Here is a 25005-nt window from a genome sequence, read left to right as displayed (position 1 = left end):
CTGAAAGACGCCAGTCACAAAACGACAAATACTGTATGACTCCGTTATGCGAAGTACTTAGAGTAGTCAAATCATAGAAACAGGAAATAGAATGGTGGCTGCCAGGGGCTGGGGTAAAAAGGAATGGGAGGTTCTTGCTTAATGGGTATAGACTATCAGTTTCACGAGATAAAAAGAGATGTCGAGATGGACAGTAGATGACTGTACATTATGAATATACTTAGTAACAGTGAACTGCATACGCAAAAATGGTTCACATGGTAAATTTTATGTGTATTTTACAAGAAAAAAAGTTGGAAAAAAATTCAACCAGCCCTTCGTCCTTGGCCCAGCTCACGTAGTTAGTTGTTCCCTCCACGGGCCCGAGGGCACCTGTAAGCCTATTAGAGGCTTTGCTATCTTTTGTTGTGTGATGAATTGGCTAGTCTGCGGCCGTTCCTTGATCTTACGCATAATGCTTATGAAGATATATTGGAGATCCCGTACGTTTTCGGAGGAGTATACTCTGGATCTCTGTAATTCAAGAATCTATTGTCAGGAAGCTGCAAGTCTCTGGCTGAAACTGCTGCTCCACACTTCACTGAAAGAAAAGTTGTCCTGAGGACACCGTGGAAGAAGAAGTGGAAGGCGACTTCGCGCTGTAACAACAACAACAACAAAGACCAGCTGTTGGCTGACGGCAAAGGGAGGTCTCTCATTCACGAGAGGGTAGTAGGAAGCTGGGAAAGGGCACAGAAGATAGAAATTCGATAGTATAAATTGTTTTCTGCTGAGTAAGATGGGATTATATAAGGTAGAAAGGAGGACTTAAAACCTTTTATGATTATGAAGGTAACAAATGTTCAATTTATAAAAGCTGAAAGCTACAGATGGTACTAAAAAAAAACAGAAATCACATGTCCTCCTACCACCCAGAGTTAACCACTGCAGAGTACGTCTGTCTTGACTACCTACTCTGCGTGGTCAGAGGGGACCGTAAGAATGACCAGGCAAATTTTAACCACGCAAAATGATCTTAATGAGTGGGGAAGTTACAACTGTGCCACGACCTTTAAAGTTTATCAAAACATTAAAAACTTTCAATATCAAGATTAAGTGTGTGTGTGTCTTATAAACGTGCAGAAGAATACATAAACAGCAAACCTGATATTGACTGCTGTAATCCAAAACATTACAAACAGTGAGAATTAAGGGTTTGTTTTTGTTTTTGTTGTTCTGAGAAAATACTTATCGAGAGTAGTTTGCATGGTGCTTGCTGCTTTTCTGTCATGTAACTCACCATACAGAGAGAGCATTTTTTCTATGCCTTGGGCAACTGTCATGCTCCTTTCTAACTCTGGCTCACCTCCCAACATTTTATCCTTTATGCTTTCACTGTTGGAAAATATCTCCCAGGATTCTCGTAATGTGAAGGTTTTCTTGTTTTTGTTTTTGCCTTTTTTTTTTCTTTTTGCCTGCCTTGCTCCCTCTGAGGCTCCCTTCTTTTCTTCAAAATCACTTTCTTCATTTATGTAGATGACTTCACTTCCACTAAGTTCCTCTGGCTGCCTATCTAGAACCTCTTAACCATTGTCAACATTCCTGACGTCTGCTGTTCCTCCTGCAACTCCGGTTACATTAGTTTTAAATTTCCCTTGCATCATTAATTGCTTTTAGCTTCTTTGCTGCCCTTCTGTCTTTGTTGCACAATTCTCTCAATTATCCGCTTTTGTAAAATGCTTCATGGGTTTATCATTGGAAGACAAGGAGGCAACGTAACTACATGCTTTGCTGCGTGTGAACTAAACAATACATGTACCGTGACCAATCGTTGGCAGATTTTCACGTAAGTGCACGACTGGTCACTGATGATGACGCACATCAATTATGTACACAGGGATTTGTTCACTGAAGAGCTAGCAGCAAAGTCTGTACTTCACGCAATTACTCAGAGTGAATCCAACAAAGTAACTGAAAACCGAACGATCTTGCAGAGGACTGATGTTATCTGGCTGAAATGTGCACATATTAAACCCCCGTGAAAGTAAGGATTGCCGGGGCGCCTGGGTGGTTGAGTCGCTTGGGCGTCCGACTTTGGCTCAGGTCACGATCTCACGGTTCGTGGGTTTGAGTCCCACATCGGGCTCTGTGCTGACAGCTCAGAGCCTGAAGCCTGCTTCAGATTGTGTGTCTCCCTTTCTCTCGGCCCCCTCCCCGCTCATACTTGGTCTCTCCCACTCTCTCAAAAATAAATAAACATTAAAAAAAAAAGTAAGGATTGCCTCTGTGAGCATCATGACATATAGTAATTATAAAATGATGCTAATTTAAAATATATACACATTTTGAATACATGTGAATTTTTTATGATACATACTTTAAAATTTATTACATTTTACATTAGCATCCTACAATTAATATATATTCTGATATTTTCCTTACCCTTATGTTACAAATACTTCCCCATGCTGTTAAATATGCTTGGGAAATATATTTAATAGCATAACAGCATTCTATCCTAAGAATGGAAATTATTTAATTTCTAACTGAGCAACACAGAGGTTATTACCAAAGCGTTTGATACCAAAGATAAAGCTGTGAAAATACCTGTTTACACAAGTCATTCAGTATTTCTCTATTTTCTGTGCATAAATTTTTCTAGAAGTGGAATGACTATATTAAAGAATATAAATAATTTTAAGGCTTTTGATATGGACCTATGTATATTTTTATTTACCTCTTTTTGTCCCCAAAGTAAGCTTCTAACTTTGAAGCCTGTATTGCATTTTTAAAAATTAATTTTCTGGGGTGCCTGGGTGGCTCAGTCAGTTATGCATCTGACTTTGGCTCAGGTCATGATCTCACGGTTCGTGGGTTTGAATCTCACGTCGGGCTCCGTGCTGACACTGTGGAGCCTGCTCGGCATTCTCTCTCTCTTTCTCTCTGCTCCTCCCCCATTCACACTTTTTCTTTCTCTCAAAATAAATAAATAAACTTAAAAAAATTTAATTTTCTGTTATTCATAGTGTGCTTAAATGCATTCAGTGAAATTAACATTGGATATTTGCACTTTTGTTGTTGTGAATTGTCCACTCCAATCTTCTGCCCACTTTTCTTCTGGGATATTCCTAGGTAATTTAAGGGGCCTCTTCCTAAACATCACCTCTTTACAGACACTGCTTCAAAAATGGACAAGTGTGGAACTTCAAAAACTGCAGGCTGTTATTGCCTTCTGGTCATTTGTTACATAAGTGAGATGTGCAAATATAAAACCAAACAATTCTGATGTGTTTGTGGCTAATTCTAATAACGTTTGGAGCCAGTTGTAAGAGTCCAATTAGTAACGCTCACTTTTCTCACGGAGGCACATAAAACACTCAACCATTAATTATTAAGTCAAGACAAGCGTGCTGGGAACAGAGAATAAAGTACACCCCAAAAACCTTTATTAACTGGACTTTGATTCTGGCATGACCCACGTTTCACAGTTCCACATTCAGTTCTGTTTCTGTCCCTCAAACTTCCTCTTTTTCTTCCATTGGTCTGCCCTGCTGCCCCGATCTTCTTTTGTGAAACACGTGACATGCTTTCATGTTCAAGCATCACTATTTGAAAGAAGGCTTGAAAAGAGGGCAATGAGAATACAGGAGTTTGGGTAATCAATGGGAGAGAACGATCTTTAGAGGGGTTGCTTTCTGGCACCCCCACCGCATAACTGAATGCTTGCCTACTCAACTTCACGCCGGAGGCTCTGGCCAACAACAAAATGCCATTAAAAAAACCTACCACTATACTGCAACCTCTTCAAGAAAAGGTATAGGAAGTCATGGTGGAAAACACACCTGCAGCTTGGGGACGTTTCTTTCCTACAGCTCCCCAGGTCCAAACGCTGAATGTCAGAATTCTGCATTGGGGGTCGGGGCGGGGGGGGGGGGGGGGAGTCTCCTTTCAGAGAAAGTAATGATACTGAAGCTTCTATTTTGATGGCTCAGAGGATTTTATGCTCACTGCTGCTGTGGTGATTCCAGGGCTGGGTTTTTATATTTTGCAGTTACTATAAGTATAGCAATTTTCCAGAAACAGAAGTCCTTGGGCAATGCTACCTGCCCTTTTGTATCCTTTCCTGTCAGTCTAAGGTAGGATATGGGTTATTTCAGGAATATAGGCTTCCCGCTGAAGGTCAGGGCAACTCCTGCCAAGAAAGAGGTCAACCTCTAGGGAGAAATCCAGATGATGCAATTTTAAAGCAAACAAGCTCGCGAGGCATCATCATTACCAGTCCTAGGAGGGGCTGGCTTAGCGAGGGCAGGAGAGCAAGGGTGCAGATGAACTTTCTGGATAAATTTGTACTTGAATCTATGTCCTACCAAGCGTGGTCTATTCTTGGTTATACTGAGGAAAGGTAGAAAATATACTGCATTTGTCAGCAATTAGCTTGCTCTCCTACACAAATGTTTATCAAATCCCTCCTGTGCACCAGACCCAAGAGCCAAGCTGGAAAGAAGAGCCATCTAAGCCCAAGAGCTGAAAGCTGAGGGAGAGTCGGCCAAGTAGGAGGAGGAAGAGCATGTTCTGGGCAGAGACAAGGAAATGGAGGAACATTTAAAGAAATGAAAAGAGTTGGGGTGCAGAACACAGAGCAGGGCAAAGAGAATCAAGAGATGATGCTAGAAACTAAGTGCCAGATCATACATGGTTTTGTAAACCTGTTAAGGAGTCGGAATTTATCCACGAAGAGTGGGGGATCATTGAAAGGTTTTAAGTCAATGAGTGAGAAGGCGAGTTTGCAGGAGTCTTTCTCTGAAGAGAAAGCACGCCGCCTCCACTGAAGAAGACGGTGGGCAGGGCAAGAGCAGGCAAAGATCCCAGGGAGAAGGCCGCCGTGGCCCTGCACGCACAACAAGATGGTGGTGGCCTTTACGACACCGCCCATGGGAATGAAGAAGGATGGCAGTCAGTTTTGGTGGCTTGACGGAATGGGGTGGGATGGCAAAGGGAAAGAGGCCAAGATGATGCCTGTGTTCTAGGCTTGGGCCACTGGGGGGAAGTGAATGTCATTCACTGACACAGCACACAAGAGAAACGGTTTCAAGGAGGCGATTATGGATTGGTTTTAACCCTGCTGAAGCTGAGGTGTTTATGGCGCATCCAATGGAGATGCCCAGTGGCGAACTGGAAACAGAGATAGCCCTATTAATGGAGGAAGTAACTCTTTAGAGCAGCTGCTTACTAGAGAGCTAACACGAGGCCCGATCTCTTGGCTTTGACTCGCAAATGGATGACTCGGGACCCCCAGCCTCTATCACCATAAAACCATCTCCCATATTTCAGGCCACTGGTGAGGCAGGCAGCATGCAAAAGAAACAACGGACAAGCCCATTACTATTTAAAGAGAAAAACCTATTTGGTTACTTCTTAAGAGAAAGAAATTAGAAAATGAAAAAAAGAAATTGCTTTTTCTCTCCTATGCTTTGTGGGGCACAAATTTTTAAATTGCACAGTGACGTCAGAAACACAAATTGGTAAGTATCTCGTGGCTATAGGCTAAAATGTTCCTGGGAGAATCGTTAACTGCTTGGAAGACGGCGCAGGACAGGAAGCTTATGTTCTCATGCTCGGGAAGGACCCCACTCTGACCACACTGCAGGGGGCCATCTTCTCAATGGCCAAGGAATGCATGGTTATGGCGAAACATATAAACCAGGCTGCATACTGGCATCTCGAATGTAGGCTAAGGTAAAAAAATGGAAAGCAATTACCTCTTGTAGTTTTGAAAATACCTAATTGAGGAAGAAGGAGGCCGTAACATAATTTCTTACAGCAATTAGTTATCTAGTTAGTTATAAACCTCATGTAGGATGTATAGCCTAGCTTTCCATTTTCTCTTCTTAAATAAAATATTACAGTCAAACAATTACGTCGTGCTATCATTTCTTCAGGGGTCATGGTCAATTGGTTCTACCTTTTCTTAGCCAGATCTTATACCATGGCTCCAATTGAGGGTTCAAAGATCCCACTAAAAATTGTGACCTGTGTGCAGAACTTTGCACATAAGTGAATCTATGCATTTTTCAGGGAAGAGGGTCTAGGACCCTCAGATTCTCAAAGTAGTTTAACAGTCAAAACAGACTAAAAATCCCTGTCTCCTATCTACCTTCCACTATGACTCTCCTACAGTGTATAGTAAAAATATGGGGCATAAATTAGGGGATGACAGGTTTTCTCTTCTCTTAAGGATATGTTCACTTTAATAGGACCATTATCTGGAAAGAACGTCAAAAGCCAACAAGTTCATCCACCTGCCTTTAGGCGAAATACCTCCAAAATTATCCACGTCAGATGAAAACTGAGAGCCTGTTTATTTCTCCCCATGGGAAAGCAATTCCAGCACCTCATTCTGTAACCTATTACATTTTTTAACAACCACTGTAAAATTTATCTTTGGTCTGTATGTGCTCTAGTTTAGGTCCTCAATTGCCTTAGTACTATTTTTCTTCACTTTATACACAGCTATAAATGTGTGTTAATCTTTTCCAGAGAAGATATATTGCAATGTTCTTGTCACAGGCCATTTTTAAAAGCAATGACTCTGGTGATCAATGGGTATACACACAACACAGCTCACACACATTAGGCAGACGTCCGGCCATATACTAGAACATAAGGGTGATCAAGTTGCTAGGAGTAAGAGTTTGGAGTCTCAAAGAGCCGGGGAAAAATCTCTGAGATGACACATCCCAGGAAGAGGACGCTCTCCTGCTGTGTCTGCCAGTCGGAAGCGTGAATGGGAGGCATCTGGTGGAGATCCAATCTAACCATGGTCCAGAATGGGTGGTCCCTCAGCAACCCTCAGCTGTAGTCTGACCTGTGATGATGGTCCCGTCGCCCTCCCCAAGGGAACCTGTGTGTCCCAGGCTTCCCACGGACACTGGCCACCCGACTCCCCCTGCTCGCCTGCCACTCGCATAGCTTTGTTTCCTGTGGTCCTCTCTACACAAATTCTGGGTACCTCAGGCCTCCCAACAGTGGCACCCCATCCCTCTGACGCCTGTCCCCTGGCTAGGGTTCATCTGCATCCTCAAGGGTTGCTTCTTGCTTTCCCAGGAATGGTGAACCTTCTCTGGCCTGGGCAACCCAGCAGACTTGTCCACTGTTCTATGGGCTGCAAGCATTTCCCAATAAGGTCTGACCCACAGCCTCAGTGTAGGGGTGTCCCTGGTCAAGGCTGTCCTTCCTTGACTACTCTCACTCAGTTTTAGGATACCTTATAGAGTTCTTTTTGAATCTTATGGTTACTCTTTTCTCATAGCTACTAATGTTTCATATTAAAATTCTCCTATTTAATGCCAATAAAATGGGCAATCTGGAAGAAATGGACAAATTCCTAGAAACATATACACTACCAAACTGAAACAGGAAAAAATAGAAAATTGGAACAGACCCATAACCAGTAAGGAAATTGAATTAGTAATCAAAAACCTCCCAAAAAACAAGAGTCCAGGGCCAGATGGCTTTCCAGGGGAATTCTACCAAACATTTAAGGAAGAATTAACACCTATTCCCTTGAAGCTGTTCCAAAAAATAGAAATGGAAGGAAAACTTCCAAACTCTTTCTATGAAGCCAGCACTACCTGGATTCCAAAACCAGACAGAGACCCCACTAAAAAGGAGAACTAGAGACCAATTTCCCTGATGAACATGGATGCAAAAATCCTCAACAAGATATTAGCCAACCAGATCCAACAATACATTAAAAAAAGTATTCACCACGACCAAGTGGGATTTAAACCTGGCATGCAGGGCTGGTTCAGTATCTGCAAAACTGTCAATGTGATTCAATCACATCAATAAAAGAAAGGACAAGAACCATATGATCCTCTCCATAGATGCAGAGAAAGCATTTGACAAAATACAGCATCCTTTCTTGATAAAAACCCTCAAGAAAGTAGGGATAAAAGGAGCATACCTCGAGATCATAAAAGCCATCAATGAAGGACCCCATGCTGATATCATCCTCAATGGGGAAAAGCTGAGAGCTTTTCCCCTGAGGTCAGGAACAAGACAGGGATGTCCACTCTCACCACCGTTATTCAACATAGTACTGGAAGTCTTAGCCTCAGCAATCAGACAACACAAAGAAATAAAAGGCATCCAAATCGGCCAGGAGGAGGTCAAACTTGCACTCTTCGCAGATGACATGATACTCTATATGGAAAACCCAAACGATTCCACCAAAAAACTCCTAGAATTGATTCATGAATTCAGCAAAGTTGCAGGATATAAAATCAACGCACAGAAATCGGATACATTCTTATACACCAACAACGAAGCAACAGAGAGAGAAATCAAGGAATCGGTCCCATCTACAGTTGCACAAAAAACCATAAAATACCTAGGAATAAATCTAACCAAAGAGGTGAAAAATCTATACGCTGAAAACTATAGAAAGCTTATGAAAGAAATTGAAGAAGACACAAAAAAATGGAAGAAGATTCCATGCTCCTGGATACGAAGAACAAATATTGTTAAAATGTCGCTACTACCCGAAGCAATCTCCATATTCAATGCAATCCCTATCAAAAGAACACCAGCCTTCTTCACAGAGCTAGAACAAATAATCCTACAATTTGTATGGAACCACAAAAGACCCCGAATAGCCAAAGCAATCTTGAAAAAGAAAACCAAAGCAGGAGGCATCACAATCCCAGACTTCAAGCTATACTACAAAGCTGTAATCATCAAGACAGTACAGTACTGGCACAAGAAGAGACACTCACATCAATGGAACAGAGAACCCGGAAATGGACCCACAAACATATGGCCAACTCATCTTTGACAAAGCAGGAAAGAATATCCAATGGAATAAAGACAGTCTCTTCAGCAAGTGGTGCTGGGAAAACTGGACAGTGACATGCATAAGAATGAACCTGGATCACTTTCTTACATCATACACAAAAATAAACTCAAAATGGATAAAAGACCTCAATGTAAGACAGGAAGCCATCAAAATCCTCGAGGAGAAAGCAGGCAAAAACCTCTTTGATCTTGGCCGCAGCAACTTCTTACTCAGCATGTCTCCAGAGGCAAGGGAAACCAAAGCAAAAATGAACTACTGGGACCTCATCAAACTAAAAAGCTTCTGCACAGTGAAGGAAACAATCAGCAGAACTAAAAGGCAACCGACAGAATGGGAGAAGATATTTGCAAATGACATAGCAGATAAAGGGTTAGTATCCAAAATCTATAAAGAACTTATCAAACTCAACACCCAAAAAACAAATAATCCAGTGAAGAAATGGGCAAAAGACATGAAAAGACACTTCTCCAAAGAAGACATCCAGATGGCCAACCGACACATGAAAAAATGCTCAACATCACTCACCATCCGGGAAATACAAATCAAAACCACCATGAGATACCACCTCACACCTGTCAGAATGGCTCACATTAACAACGCAGGCAACAACAGATGTTGGCGAGGATGTGGAGAAAGAGGATCTCTTTTGCATTGTTGGTGGCAATGCAAGCTGGTGTGACCACTCTGGAAAATAGTACGGAGGTTCTTCAAAAAACTAAAAATAGAACTACCCTACGACCCAGCAATTGCACTACTAGGCATTTATCCACAGGATCCAGGTGTGCTGTTTCGAAGGGGCACATGCACCCCCATGTTTATAGTAGCACTATCCACAATAGCAAAAGTATGGAAAGAGCCCAAATGTCCATCGATGGATGAATGGATAAAGAAGATGTGGTATATATATACAATGGAGTATTACTCGGCAATCAAAAAGAATGAAATCTTGCCATTTGCAACTACATGGATGGAACTGGAGGGAATTATGCTCAGTGAAATTAGTCAGTCAGAGAAAGACACAAATCCTATGACTTCACTCCTATGAGCTCTTTAAGAGACAAAACAGATGAACATAAGGGAAGGGAAGCAAAAATAATATAAAAACAGGAAGGGGCACAAAACAGAAGAGACTCATAAATATGGAGAACAAACTGAGGGTTACTGGAGGGGTTGTGGGAGGGGGGATGGGCTAAATGGGTCAGGGGCACTAAGGAATCTACTCCCGAAATCATTGTTGCACTATATGCTAACTAATTTGGTTGTAAATTTTAAAATATAAAAAAGAAAAAGAAAAAAAAAGATGTAGTACATATACACAATGGAATAATGCTCAGCCACCAAAAAGAATGAAATCTTGCCATTGGCAATGACATGGATGGAGCTGGACTGTATTATGCTACGTGAAATAAGTCAACCACAGATAGACAAATACCATATTATTTCACTCATGGAATTTAAGAAACAAAACAGATAAACATATAGGAAACAAGCCACAAGAGACTCTTAATGACAGAGAACAAACTGAGGGTTGAGAAAGAGGTGGATGGGAGATGGGCTAGATGGGTGATGGGTACTAAGGACAGCACTTGTTATGATGAGCATGGGTGTTGTATTTAAGTGATGAATCACTGAATTCTACTCTAAAACCAATATTGCACTATACGTTAACTACCTAAAGTTTAAATTCAAAATGGGAAAAGAAGAAGCAAAGAATAAAGAAACTGAAAAGATTAACAAAAGAAAAAAAAAGAAGTATATTATCTTAAAAAAAAAAAAAATATAAAATTTTCTTATTTAAATCACTGTATGGTTTCTGCCTTCTGATTGGACCCAGACTGATACAATCACAATGGTTTATTCTTTTTTTTTAATGTTTATTTATTTTTGAGACAGAGAGAGACAGAGTATGAACGGGGGAGGGGCAGAGAGAGAGGGAGACACAGAATCGGAAACAGGCTCCAGGCTCTGAGCTGTCAGCACAGAGCCCGACGCGGGGCTCGAACTCACGGACCATGAGATCATGACCCGAGCCAAAGTCAGACACTTAACTGACTGAGCCACCCAGGTGCCCCACAATGGTTTATTCTTTACGCTCACAGATAGTATTTGCTAACAGTGCATCTTCTATTCTTGTTTTTCCTTCCAGTTTAATTGCATTATGGTTGAAGAATGTGGTCTATACAATTCCTCCTTATTGGAATTTATTGATATGCTTTTAACATAACGCAAGACCAACTTTTCAAGATGTGTCTGGCAAACTGAACAGAAGGTACAGTTTCTGTTTTCAAGGTACAGGGACGGATATATTTCTCTTAGCTCCATTTTATTAAAATGTTTATACTCATTATACAGGCATAAACAAACTTCTTCTGGGAAGGGCCAGATAGTAAATAACATAGGCTTGTGAGCTATAAGGTCTCTACTGTAACTCCTCAACACTTATGAAGGTGCAAAAGCAGCCACAGACAATATGTAAACAAAAGGTCTATGTGGCTCTGTTCAACAAAACTTTATTTACGAAAATAGGCAGTGGGCCAGAGTTAGCCTGCAGGCCATGGCTTATCAACTCCTACTCTACATCATTATATTTATGCACTTGGTCTGTCAGGCGATGAGAAAGAGAAGTTAAATCTCTTGATCCTACAGTGTTTTTTGGATTTCCTCTGGTGTATTTTTGTTCCTTTCTTTACACAGTCCTATGCTCTCATATCGGACACCAAAAAGTTCATAGTTGGTATATACTCCTGTGGATTTTATTCCAGATCTTTGTAGCTTTTTTTTGTTCTGTTAAAGACTTTTTTATACATTAAGCCTTATGTTAACGTTTAAACAAATTTAGAAAGAAAATATAAAATAAGACAATAAAGTTAAGATCAAAGACAAGTTTAACAATATATCTAACTGGAATACATTCGCCTGTTAAAAGAAAGCAAATCTGAGGATGTAGCAAATACCAAAACTTGGGTCTGTAAGATACATGTGAAAAAGAGTGTTCTAGAAGTTTTGCCTATAATGGATTCTGCATTTCTTTCTTAAGATAGATCTTCTTCGGGGCGCCTGGGTGGCTCAGTCGGTTGGGCGTCCGACTTCAGCTCAGGTCACGATCTCGCGGTTCGCGAGTTCGAGCCCCGCGTCGGGCTCTGGGCTGATGGCTCAGAGCCTGGAGCCTGCTTCCGATTCTGTGTCTCCCTCTCTCTCTGCCCCTCCCCCGTTCATGCTCTGTCTCTCTCTGTCTCAAAAATAAATAAACGTTAAAAAAAAAATTTAAAAAAAAAGATAGATCTTCTTCATCTGTCTTGTTTAATCTTTATTCTCTATAAATATAATTATCTAATATATCATATATTGCATCAATTTATACGTATGTGTATATACACACATATATATTTTTTTAATTTCATGCCGTTTTGAATCTCTTATATAAAAGAGAGTCTGGTTTGCGTTAGTCTTTCCTCTGTTTTTGGGAGCCTCATCTGTTTCCTGCCCTTGGCCGAAGAGAGAGCTGGCTGTCAGAGTTCAGTCCCCATACTCTGAGCTGAGCAGTGAGTGTTCTATTTTCCATGTAGCTTCACACAAAAGATCTTCTACACTAAAGATCCTTCCACCGTTGGGCTTGAGGATGTTCCCTGGGGTTTGGGGCTATTCCCACACTTCATTATGAGCCCACCGACACCTTTTTTGTGTGACTGCTTTACTCCACATATGCCATTATTTGATATAACCCAGAACTGACTGATTTCCCCACTTTTTTTACTCCATTGAGCCAAACGTACATTTGTTGAACACAATTAAGTCTACAGAATTATTCATCCAAACTACATTTGCCTTCCTTTGAAAGCCACTGAGCAGAAAAGGACAAATCCTAGCAGTTCTGAGAGAAATGAAGGTCTGTCTCCACCTTCACTCGGTGGAGAGTGGAGGCCACAAGAGGTTAAGTTCCCTGGGGCTACAGGGCCCCCAGTCCTTGGCTCCCCAAATCTGCAGAGGCTTTCAGGAGTCTTCACGGAATGTCACCAACCCACCCTCTGACTGAATGCTTTGTAGAAGTCATGTGTCTGGACACTGGGTCCTCTTTAAGTTTGGTTAAAACTGTTTAGTTGGTCCAAACTCGAAGTTCCTGCTGGGCTCTTTTCATATATTCAGTGGTCTTGTGTAGTCTTACTTGTTTGCGTTGAACCTCACTTATCTCCCCCATCTGTGAAAATTTAGGGAAGTATTATCTAGGTCAGCGTGCATGCTCCTATTTTAAGTGTGTTGATTTTGAGAGAGAGCAAAAGCAGGGAGGGGCAGAAAGAGACAGAGACTCCCAAGCAGGCTCCACATTCAGCACAGAGCCCGGCACGAGGCTTGAACTCACGAACCGTGAGATCATGACCTGAGCCGAAATCAACAATCAGACACTTAACTGACCGAGCTACCCAGGGGCCCCTGTGTGCATCCTACTGTACTCCTGCAGAGTCCTGCATGCCGAGTACTACTCTAAAATATCTTTTTGAGAAATACTGATAATAGCGATTTCTTCTTCCTTCTTGGAATTCATTTCTCGAATTTTTGACCTCACGCTCATCAAGACGGATTTGAGAAATTCTGCCTTAAATACCTATTGAAATGAATAAGCCATCTAGTTTTAAAATAAAGTCGAAATTTAGTGTTTCTAGGCCAAATAATCTTCTGAAATTTCTTTTGGTTCTAGCTTTGAAAAGAATTAAAGTAGCATAAAAAAATCACGGCATCGTGAAATTGAAATAAAATTACTACCACCTCAGGAGTGCTCTGAAAGACACACGAACAGGTGAGCTCTTACCAGCGGAATGAGCAGGCTGATGAGGTCTGTCAGAGGTTTGCTCAGCAGAAGCAGGTCCTCCGCGGCTTGGGTGTCCCCTCCTGAGCCAGACTTCTGTGCCTTGAGCAAGAGAAGGGAAAGGGGTTCTTGGAAATCAGTCAGTTTGGCCAGAGGAGACAGATCCACTCAGTGTAGGAGAGGAAGGGGGCTGAGGAAGCAATCCCCCATGGCACCCTGAGAAGTTATGCTGTGTTATAACGTGACAAAGAGTACTGTCAGTGCCACTGCCACCAGCTCAGGCTGCAGAGACAGACCCAGATGGCCCACAGATAACAAGACCAAGGCCGTCATTGACAGAATGATGTTTACATTCATGTACTGTGGATGGGACTTTATCTTTCCAACCATGCTGAGATGAGGTGCCTTTATGCACATTTTTCAGGTGAGAAAACTTAAGTTCAGAGAAGTTAAGTAATTTGTCGAAAGCCCCAAAGACAATGAGTGACAAAGCCGGAATCCAAATCACGAGTGCTCATTTCTCGTGAGCATGATTATACACAGTATACGATGCACGCCATCATCGTATAATTCTGGTATGCTTTCCTTCCCTGCGTGCACATGCTTGAATAACATCTAGAAGAGCTGTCCAATGTCCCAGTGCAATGTATTAGACATAGGTCTACACTGCTTAGGAGGGACGGCCTTAAACTGCAATGGAAAAAGGCAATGAGAAGGGAGGGGCTCTAAGGTGTGTCTGTTCTCAGGAGTTTTACAGAACTGCCCGATCTCCATTACAGAGGTGAATAATTTTATGTTGAAAAAAGGCACTATTTATTGTGTTTGCTGCAGTATGTGCACAATTCATTCACACATTTCTTGTTTTTAATTTCACTCAGAGGAAATACAACTACTTGTAAGTAATGACCTCTACCAGGGCCTTCAGAGAAGGCTGTATAGACTGCCTGTCTCAGGTTATTAGCCTGGACTCCCAGACTCTTTTCATGGAGGCCCAGGTCCTTCCAGACTTCAGGCCTATGGGTAGAATTTTTTTTTCATTTTTTTTTTTCATTTTATATATGTATATATTTATTTATTTTAAATATAATTTATTGTTAAATTGGCTAACATACAGTGTGTAAAGTGTGCTCTTGGTTTTTAGGGTAGATTCCCATGGTTCATTTCTTACATACAACACCCGGTGCTCATCCCAACAAGTGCCCTCCTCAATGCCCATCACCCATTTTCCCCTCTCCCCTGCCCCCTACCCACATCAACCCTTAGTTTGCTCTATTTGAGAATCTCTTATGGTTTGCCCCCCTTCCTCTCTGTTTGTAATTTTTTTCCCCTTCTCTACCCCCATGGGCTTCTGTTCAGTTTCTCAAGATCCACATATGAGTAAAAAAATACGATATCTCTTCCTCTAACTGACTTATTTCACTTAGCATAATACCCTCCAGTTCCATCCATGTTGTTGCAAATGGCATGATTTCATTCTTTCTCATTGCCAAGTAGTATTCCATTGTATATATAAACCACATCTTCTTTCCATTCATTAGTTGATGGACATTTAAGCTCCTTCCATTATTTGGCTATTGTTGAAAGTCCGGCTATGAACATTGGGGTACAAGTGCCCCTATGCATCAGCACTCCTGTATCCCTTGGGTAAATTCCTAGCAGTGCTATTGCTGGGTCATAGGGTAGATCTATTGTTAATTTTTGGAGGAACCTCCATACTGTTTTCCAGAGCGGCTGCACCAGTTTGCATTCCCACCAACAGTGCAAGAGGGTTCCCGTTTCTCCACATCCTCCCCGGCATCTGTAGTCTCCTGATTTGTTCATTTTAGCCACTCTGACTGGCGTGAGGTGGTATCTCAGTGTGGTTTTGATTTGTATTTCCCTGATGAGGAGCGACGTTGAGCATCTTTTCATGTGTCGGTTGGCCACCTGGATGTCTTCTTTGGAGAAGTGTCTATTCACATCTGCCCATCTCTTCACTGGATTATTTGTTTTTTGGGTGTTGAGTTTGATAAGTTCTTTATAGATTTTGGATACTAACCCTTTATCCGATACGTCATTTGCAAATATCTTCTCCCATTCTGTCGGTTCCCTTTTAGTTTGTTGATCATTTACTTTGCAGTGCAGAAGCTTTTTATCTTGATGAGGTTCAATGGTTCATTTCTGCTTTTAAATCCCTTGCCTTTGGAGATGCGTGGAGCAAGAAATTTCTGCGGCTTAGGTCAAAGAAGTTGTTGCCTGCTTTCTCCTCTAGGGTTTTGATGGTTTCCTGTCTCCCATTTAGATCTTTCATCTATTTTGAGTTTATTTTTGTGTATGGTGTAAGATAGTGGTCTAGTTTCATTCTCCTGCATGCTGCTGTCCAGTTCTCCCAGCACCATTTGAAATCAACCACAGGAGAAAGTTTGGAAAACCTCCAAATGCACGGAGGTTAAAGAATGAATGGGTCAACCAGGCAATTAAAGAAGAAATTTAAAGATATATGGAAACAAATGAAGATGAAAACACAACAGTCCAAACCCTTGGGGATGCAGCAAAGGCAGTGCTAAGAGGAAAATACACTGCAATCCAGGCCTATCTCAAGAAACAAGAAAAATCCCAAATACAGAGTCTAACAGCACACCTAAAGGAACTAGAAGCAGAACAACAAAGAAACCCAGCAGAAGAAGAGAAATCGTAAAGATCAGAGCAGAAACAAACAATACAGAATCCAAAAAAAAACAGATCAATGAAACTAAGAGCTGGTTTTTTGAAAAAATAAACAAAACTGATAAACCCCTAACCAGACTTCTCAAAAAGAAAAGAGAGGACCCAAATAGATAACATCATGAATGAAAATGGATTTATCACAACCAATCCGTCAGAAGTACAAGCAATTATCAGGGAATACTATGAAAAATTATATGCCAACAAACTGAACATCCTGGAAGAAATGGACAAATTCCTAGACACTTACACACTACCAAAACACAACCGGGAAGAAAGAGAAAATTTGAACAGACCCGTAACTGTGGGCAGAATTTGAGCCGTCTGCTTTCTCTGGCTCACAGGGGCTCAAGTGAAAAGCAGACCCCTGCCTTTTAACCTCTCTGTACTCAAGGGGAACCAAGGTAATCGTAGCATGGAGCTTCCTTCTCTTCTCCCCACCCCCACATCTCCCGCTTTCCCAACTGACTTTACCAGAAAGGTAGAATTTCCTTCCAGAAAACAAAACAAATGTGTAGCATCACCCTGGAGGTCTGAACCCTTCTGATTCTTGGCTGTTGATTCCCGTCTTCTGAAGCACAGTGTGAGACAGAATCATGGCTTTTCCTCACTAACATGTTACCCTGTAGAGCAAACGGATTCTCTCTTGGGAAAGATAAGGCAGTCTTGCAGACCAGCACCTAGGCCGTGCGGGGGCGCGATGCCACTGCTTCCTTTCCGAACACACGGGAGCAAGCAGATGGGGCCACAAGAACAAGTACACACTGTGGGACTCTTCCCACCAGGACATCCAGTAGTCCTCCACAGCCTCTGGGATCTACATGATCATTAGTTACTGTTACCGAGAAACATCTAGACTCTCCCCACCAGTACTCAGGTACCACCTCCCTACAAAGCTGCCAAGGGTTGTGGGGGAATGCTGCCTGTCTGCACAACAGAGAAGTTCATACCAGGACTACAATACAAACTCGTCTCCTTGCAAAAATGTGGCACCGCCACGGAAGCTCTGTGCACATGGGAATCCCAGCAGGGATGCAGGAGGAAAAAAAAGAAAAACAAATCCTGAATAACAATCTCAGGGGCCCAGGCCCACCTCTCCTTTCAGTCTGTCTCCAGGTCCTTAACACCACACTCCCTAAAGGCAGCCTCTAGCTGGCCTGGGTCTGTGGCCCACTGTGTGCATTTTGTAAGGGGCCCTTTCCGCAGCAAGAATATTCTCTCTCTGCTACGACATCGCTATTACCCTCTCCATCTAGGTCCTCTGCCTTTGCCTCTGGCCCATAACTCTCTTGCCCCTGTCACTGCCACACAGTACCTTACCCCCCTCCCAGCCATCCAATGTTCTTGGCCCGCCCAGGTACAGCCTAAGTAAGGAAGGACGGTAGACTGAACTGGGGCAGTAGGGGTTGAGAGAAGTGGTTGGACGTATTAGGTATTTAAGGTAAAGTCTACATTATCTGGTGACAGATTAGATGTGGAGTATGAAAAGGAGAGAGAGTTTACGAATGACTCCCAGGTTGCTTGTTTGCACAGCAGGATGGGGGTGGCAGGCCTTGGGGCAGCAGGGTGATCGGGGGAGGCAAATCCCAGGGTTAGCTTTCAACAATGTTGAATTTGAGGTGAGGATGCGTTGTGTTGGCGATCATTTTGAGAAAGCTGCTGGATTTCTAAGGATGCATTTCATGGGAGAACTCTGGACAGAAACACTAACTTAAGAGTCTTAAACATATAAAACCTGGGAACGCCAACTTATGAGCCATCTTTAACATTAAATGACAACACAGCACTGTCCAAAATGAGGTAAAGGAGTACAGCTTAAAAAAACAAAAGTCAACAAAAGGCCAGGGAAACACAATTCTTTTTTTTTTTTTAATTTACTTATTTAAGCTCAAGTTAGTTTACATAGAGTGTGGTACTGGTTTCAGGAGTAGAATTTAGTGATTCATCTCTGACCTACAACACCGAGCGCTCATCCCAACAAGTGCCCCCCATGCCCATCCCCCATTCAGCCCCTCCCCCCACTCTCCTCCCCTCCAGCAGCCCTCAGTTTGTTCTCTGTCTTTCAGAGTCTCTTATGGCCTGGCTCCCTCTCTGTTTTTATCTTACTTTTCCTTATATCTAGCACTGCTACACGAGTCTAGTGCACACAAGTAGGTACTCAACAGAGGTCTGTTAAACTAACACAGAAGTAAGGATCTGTAGAGAACAAGGGACAGTCAGTTCCTCAGGCAGTTGAAGTCTAACGTCCCCAGCGGTTTAAGCACAAAATGGAGCGCTGCCTGCAATGGTGGGGCCCAGACAATGCAGCACTCGCTGGGCGCCCCGATTATCACCACGCGCGTGCTCACCATCCGCGGATGACACAATTCGGGTCCCCACTCTGTAGGGTCTCATGGTTTGACCAAAAGAACAGCATGCTTCCAAACAACTGTGCTGAACGAAATAAGTCAGTCAGAGAAAGACAAACACCATATGATTTCACTCATACTGAATTTAAGAAACAAAACAGATAAACACGGGAAAGGAAGGAAAAATAAGGCAAAAACAGAGAGGGAGGCAAACCATAAGAGTTTGTTCTCTTAAATAGAACAAACTGAGGGGTGCTGGAGGGGAGGTCAGTGGGGAGATGGGTTAAATGGGTGATGGGCATGAAGGAGGGCACCAGTTGGGATGAGCACTGGGTGTTATATGTACGTGATGAATCACTAAATTCTACTCCTGAAACCATTATTATACTGTATGTGAACTTGAATTTAAATAAAATTAAAAAACAAAACAAAAAACAAACAACTGTGCTCAAGGCAGAGTGTGAAAACTGCCACAGAGGTAGACACAGTTTGGGTGGTCGGGAGGGAAGTAAGAGGAGGTGACATGTGACTTCACATTCGTTGGTGGGAATGGGGTCTACAGGGAGTAGTGTGGACAGCAGTGTTTCAGGTGCTGGGAACCACAGGACAAAAGGCATGGGGTGAAATACTGAGAGTGGACTGTTTGGGGTGGGTATGGGGAGCACGGAGGCCTGGCAGGAAAGGCTGGAAGGCACCCTGGGGCTGGATCTTACAAGGCCTTGAATGACGCACCAAGGAGTTAGAAAATTATATCACAGATAATGAGAGGTCACTGAAGTTTGCAAAGGAAGCAGAGACATGATGAGGATTATGGGCAAAGGCAGAAAAGTCTCTCTTGGATTCAGCAACCAGGCAGAGGGTAGCTCGTGGGAAAGAACAATGAGGGGAATGCCACAGAGGAGAACAACTGGATAATTTCAAGAGATACTAAAAACAGGGGCATCTGGGTGGCTCAGTCAGTTAAGTGTCCAGCTTTGGCTCAGGTCATGATCTCACGGTCCGTGAGTTCGAGCCCCACATCAAGCCCTGTGCTGCCAGCTCAGAGCCTGGAACCTGCTTCCGATTCTGTGTCTCCCTCTCTCTCTCTGCTCGTGTTCTGTCTCTCTCTCTCTCTCAAAAAATAACTAACATTAAAAGAATTTTTTAAAATAATAATATTAAAGATATACTCAAAACAGATACGGCTCCCACCAAGGATAGACTTGAAGTGCGTGTGAGTCGAAGGAGAACTCATGGCCACATTTCAGTCTTTCGGCAACACCAACTCTGCCCAGAAACAGCAGTTTAATGGCTCTCCATCACTTCACAAATGATAGTCAAGGACCAGACTGGGGAGTCGGGTGACCTGGATGTTAATACTGAATTGGGCTCCTTCCCCGTCAAGTTAGGCTCTCCTCTCCCACCTTCACGCTGCGGCATCCCACACCTCCAGCAGCCGCACCCTCGCAAACGTAACGGGATGATGATTTCCTCCCCATTTGTGTGGTGACGGTCTTCCCGACGAAACTGCGAGCTCCTTGACCGCTAACACCCTTCCTCTCTGGATCCCTGCTGAAATCACAGTAACCCAGCCCTGTTCCAGGCTAATGCGTACAAAAAACAAACCACAAATTACTTCACAAGCCTGCTAGGAGTCAGTTTAGTCAGGAAACATGGCCCGAGTACCCTCCCATGTGCCAGGACACAGACAGGAGGAAGTCATGGGCCACAGGAAGCCTTGTGTAAACAGGAATGTGAGGCGTGCACCTTTCTTCTTCTTGCTGTTAACGAGACAGCAACCATTTACTGCTCACCTTCCCTAAGCCGGGTATATACAAGGCACCTCATATTTACATATATTCGCAGACATTTTCGTCTCTCAGTAAAGTCTCGGGACAACCCTGCACAGCAGTTTTACCTTTTTTTTTTTTTTCCTAAACATTTACTTATTTATTTTTGAGAGACAGAGAAAGACAGAAAGCAAGCAGGGGAGGGGCAGAGAGAAAAGGAGACACAGAATCCAAAGCAGGCTCCAGGCTCTGAGCCGTCGGCACAGAGCCCGACACGGAGCTTCAACTCATGACCTGAGCCAGAGTCGGTGGTGCGACCGACTGAGCCAGCCAGGTGCCCCCAGTTTTACCATTTCTACTCTGCAGATGAGGAAACCGTACTAAGCAGGTGAAGAAACTTGCCCAGGGTCATATAGGTAGAAAGTGGTGTGGCCGGGACTTGTATCCAAGGCATTTCAGCCTGCGAGGCCCATACCACAGCAGCCAATCTGGAGCATGTATTTGTCTCTGCTTCCACATCTCTCCCACACAACCCTCCAGAGGTTAAACTAGGACCGATTTAGAATCACAAGGCATGTTGGAGGCAGGGACTGAACTCCTGATGGAGATTCGAACACCCGCCTTCCCATGGTCCCTGCCTCCCTGGTATATATTCCTGCATCAATCATATCACTCTCCTCCCTGAAAAGAAAAGCTAGGCACCTATCATTTTAAAGGCTGGCAACCCTCAATTCTTCTCCTTTACAGTGGTTCCTGTTAGAAGTAGATCAGGTTTTGAATGCAAAAGAATCTCCAGCGGGGAGCATGTTTATAAATGGAAGAGGTGACTGAAGGTTTGGAAAGTACTTACAGCCTGTGTTCAAGGAGGATGGGCCTTTGATACACATGCCATTTCTTTTCCCAGCCCTTTCCCCAAATTCAGTCTCAAAGACTCTGCCTCTGTCAGACTGACACCAGGTATTATGAAGATCAAAGTCGGTGGTCAAGGCCAAAAGCAATACATGGCAGATGCTATGGGGGAGGATTTAGAAAGATGTTAGCTGTAAAATATACAGTGGTGGGGAAGAAATTTAAAAAGTAGACACAATGATCTATCGGTACAATAGAATATAAAAAAAAAACGAATTAGAAAATATTTTGTACTAAGGAGTTTTCTTTTAAAAACCCTTGAAAATCTATCCTTTGTAATAAAATGATTTCTAATGTTGTGGAATTTTTAAACGTCTGATCCTTTTTATCTACAATCTACAAAACATAATCTGTTACAGATTGATATCATCAAAGCATCTTGCAAGAGTACCTATTGACTGCACCTTGAAGAATTACCTAAAATCACTACAAAAACTGAAATTAGAGAGGTGCCTGGGTGGCTCAGTCAGTTAAGCATCCGACTTCAGCTCAGGTCATGAGCTCACAGTCCGTGAGTTCGAGCCCCGCGTCAGGGTCTGTGCTGACAGCTCAGAGCCTGGAGCCCGCTTTGGATTCTGTGTCTGGCTCTCTCTCTGCCCCTCCCCTGTGCGTGCTCCATCTCTCTCTGTCTCAAAAATAAATAAAAGCATTAAAAAAAAACTGGAATAAGAAACAACATTCTCCAAAAAAACTCTAGAAAAGAGAGGACAAGCTAAGAGAAATCCATAATTTGGGATTTCCTAAGTACTTAACAGTGCTGTTATCATTAAAGATGAGCAAATAAAAACAACCAGGTAGTGTGAAGGCCATTTCCATCTACCGGCTTTTCAAGATTGGGTTAAACACGGGCTATCATGTTTACTGAGGGGATCTTGGAATTATTTATTAAACCACACTAGACAAGCTAAACACTTGACCAGCTCAACTGGGGATAAACGATAGCATTTATCAGAGTGATGAATAACAGAGGTTAACCAGGGTCTGTGGAATCATTCTTGGCTCCACTGCTAGGACTCCTGGCAAAGAATCAAAACAGCTTGCTTTCAACTCCAGCTTCTGCACCCACCCAAGGCGGGATGCGGCTACCACCTGATGCACATCTTTTGTAATTTTACCAGGATTTAAAATACAGCCATGGATTTATACTGGCTGTGTGCTTTCACATAATCTAAGTATCAGCAGACTCGGTTGGTTAGAGAAATAGGCATGTGCAGGCGCTTAACATCCAACACAGAAAGTACTCAATAAACCCGCATCCCTGGCCTTCCTTATAGCACGATGCTAAGTAAATCCAGGTTATAGTTTGGGGTGAATTGTCTTTTCCATAGGCGCTGAACACACGTCTAGTCCTCAAAGTCCTAGTTATTGCTCATAATAAGGCAAATGATCCCCTCCATCGGGGGACTTCCCCAGCCAGAGCTTGGTTAGGTCTTTCCACAGGCCTCTCCTGCTTTCCTTTCAGATTCCGTGATCACACTATCCGTCCTTGACCTTGGTCGCCCAAAGATGGCTTACCTGGTAGTCTTTCTCTACAGCATCATACGTTCTTTTTCCAACATAAAGACACGACAGAGGAAGCTTAGGTAGGAGATGATGAAAGGGAAGAAGCACCACATGGTGCGGTGCTCCAGACATGGGAGGGGAGGTCCCATACCTGCAGAGCCAGCCGTACGACACAGGCCGTATAGGTCAGCATGCCGTGCAGAATATCGAGCAGGGAGAAGAGCAGGGTGGCGGCCGTCTCACTGTGGTTCTTATTGTCCACATCCAAGCACAGCGTGGCAGTTTCAGTGAACAGGTCACAGACATGACGGACCAATCCTGAGGGTAAAAAGAAGGGCGAAACATGCCTCATAAATGCCAACATAGGGGCACCTGGATGGCTCGGTTGGTTGAGCATCCGACTCTCGATTTCGGCTCAGGTCATGATCCCAGGTTCACAGGATCAAGCGCTGAGTCGGGCTCCATGCTGAGTGTGGAGACTGATTAAGATTCTCTCCCACTCTCCCTCTCTCCCGTGCGCTCGCTCGCGCTCTCTCAATAGATAAATAAATAAATAAATAAAGTGTCACAAAAACCCAACAGAAAAGGCGTATGTATTCTATGTTGTATAAACTCTAAGCAGTCCTTCAACTGTACTCATACCAGATACCCTTGGGAAAGTTTTAAAAATGCAGGTTTCCAGGCCTCACAGAGTCTGCTCAGAAGCCTGCGACAGGGCCTAGGAATATACGTCTTAAATAAGCTCCCCAGGTGATATGATGCAAAGGTTCCCCAAATTACACTTTGAGAAACTATCCTATGGCCAACAGGCACATGAAAAGATGTTCAACGTCGCTCCTTATCAGGGAAATACAAATCAAAACCACACTCAGATATCACCTCACGCCAGTCAGAGTGGCCAAAATGAAGAAATCAGGAGACTATAGATGCTGGAGAGGATGTGGAGAAACGGGAACCCTCTTGCACTGTTGGTGGGAATGCAAATTGGTGCAGCCGCTCTGGAAAGCAGTGTGGAGGTTCCTCAGAAAATTAAAAATAGACCTACCCTATGACCCAGCAATAGCACTGCTAGGAATTTATCCAAGGGATACAGGAGTGCTGATGCATAGGGACACTTGTACCCCAATGTTTATAGCAGCACTCAACAATAGCCAAATTATGGAAAGAGCCTAAATGTCCATCAACTGATGAATGGATAAAGAAATTGTGGTTTATATACACAATGGAATACTACGTGGCAATGAGAAAGAATGAAATATGGCCTTTTGTAGCAACGTGGATGGAACTGGAGAGTGTGATGCTAAGCGAAATAAGCCATACAGAGAAAGACAGATACCATATGGTTTCACTCTTATGTGGATCCTGAGAAACGTAACAGAAACCCATGGGGGAGGGGAAGGAAAAAAAAAAAAAGAGGTTAGAGTGGGAGAGAGCCAAAGCATAAGAGACTGTTAAAAACTGAGAACAAACTGAGGGTTGATGGGGGGTGGGAGGGAGGGGAGGGTGGGGGATGGGTATTGAGGAGGGCACCTTTTGGGAGGAGCACTGGGTGTTGTATGGAAACCAATTTGACAGTAAATTTCATATATTAAATAAATAAATAAATAAATAAATAAATAAATAAATAAATAAATAAAAGAGAAACTACCCTACATGAACAGGCTTCACAAGGACAGAGGGCTGCCTGACGCCGGAAGATCCCATGCTGCATATGAACGTCCTGCTCCCAGGTTCTCTGAAAATACAGTTCTTCACAGTGTAGGTCAGGGACGACAGGTGGACCCAGGGGACATAAGGATCTACAAGTAATCGGGTCATTCCAAGAGGATAAACCAATGAAACATTTTTTTTTGCATGCATTCCAAAAATATATTGAAATATAAGATCAACTATGATTTTAAGAAATTGGGAATTTAAAAACTTCCAGGTTCTATCGTTGTGTCTCTGCAGACCTCATATTAAATCAACAGTGCGGGTGGTCTGCAACTTTCAGTTTGATGTAGTCTGTCACAAAAAATACATTTTCACAAGTAGGGGCCATTACTGTTTACACTTAATTTGGCATTTTTATTGATACTATTATGTAGCATTAGCCTTTGAATTAAAAAAAAAAACAATTCAGATGTAAATGCGGTG

The 25005-nt window shown here is 42.9% G+C and overlaps 1 protein-coding gene across 13 annotated transcripts in view; it reads right to left on the bottom strand.

The window, feature by feature from the left end:
• Positions 1 to 25005, bottom strand: part of ULK4 (unc-51 like kinase 4) — a 577302-nt gene that overhangs the window by 159081 nt on the left and 393216 nt on the right. For 9 of the 13 annotated variants that reach the window (XR_013549925.2, XM_078432438.2, XM_078432445.2 and 6 more), the window contains 2 exons: positions 23021 to 23187; positions 13641 to 13739 (listed from right to left, as the gene is read on the bottom strand). Coding sequence is in view for 11 of the 13 variants with exons in the window: in XM_078432438.2 (XP_078288564.2) it covers positions 13641 to 13739; positions 23021 to 23187 (266 nt within the window). In the remaining 2 variants the exon portion in view is untranslated. Of the gene's footprint in view, positions 1 to 310; positions 720 to 13640; positions 13740 to 23020; positions 23188 to 25005 lie in introns of those variants that run through there. The other 4 variants (XM_078432443.2, XM_078432448.2, XM_078432442.2 and 1 more) reach the window with 4 other exon arrangements.

The sequence above is a fragment of the Panthera onca genome, chromosome C2 (genome assembly GCF_046562875.1).
Source record: "Panthera onca isolate mPanOnc1 chromosome C2, mPanOnc1 haplotype 2, whole genome shotgun sequence".
NCBI lineage: Eukaryota > Metazoa > Chordata > Mammalia > Carnivora > Felidae > Panthera > Panthera onca.
This window is presented reverse-complemented; position numbering and strand designations above follow the sequence as displayed.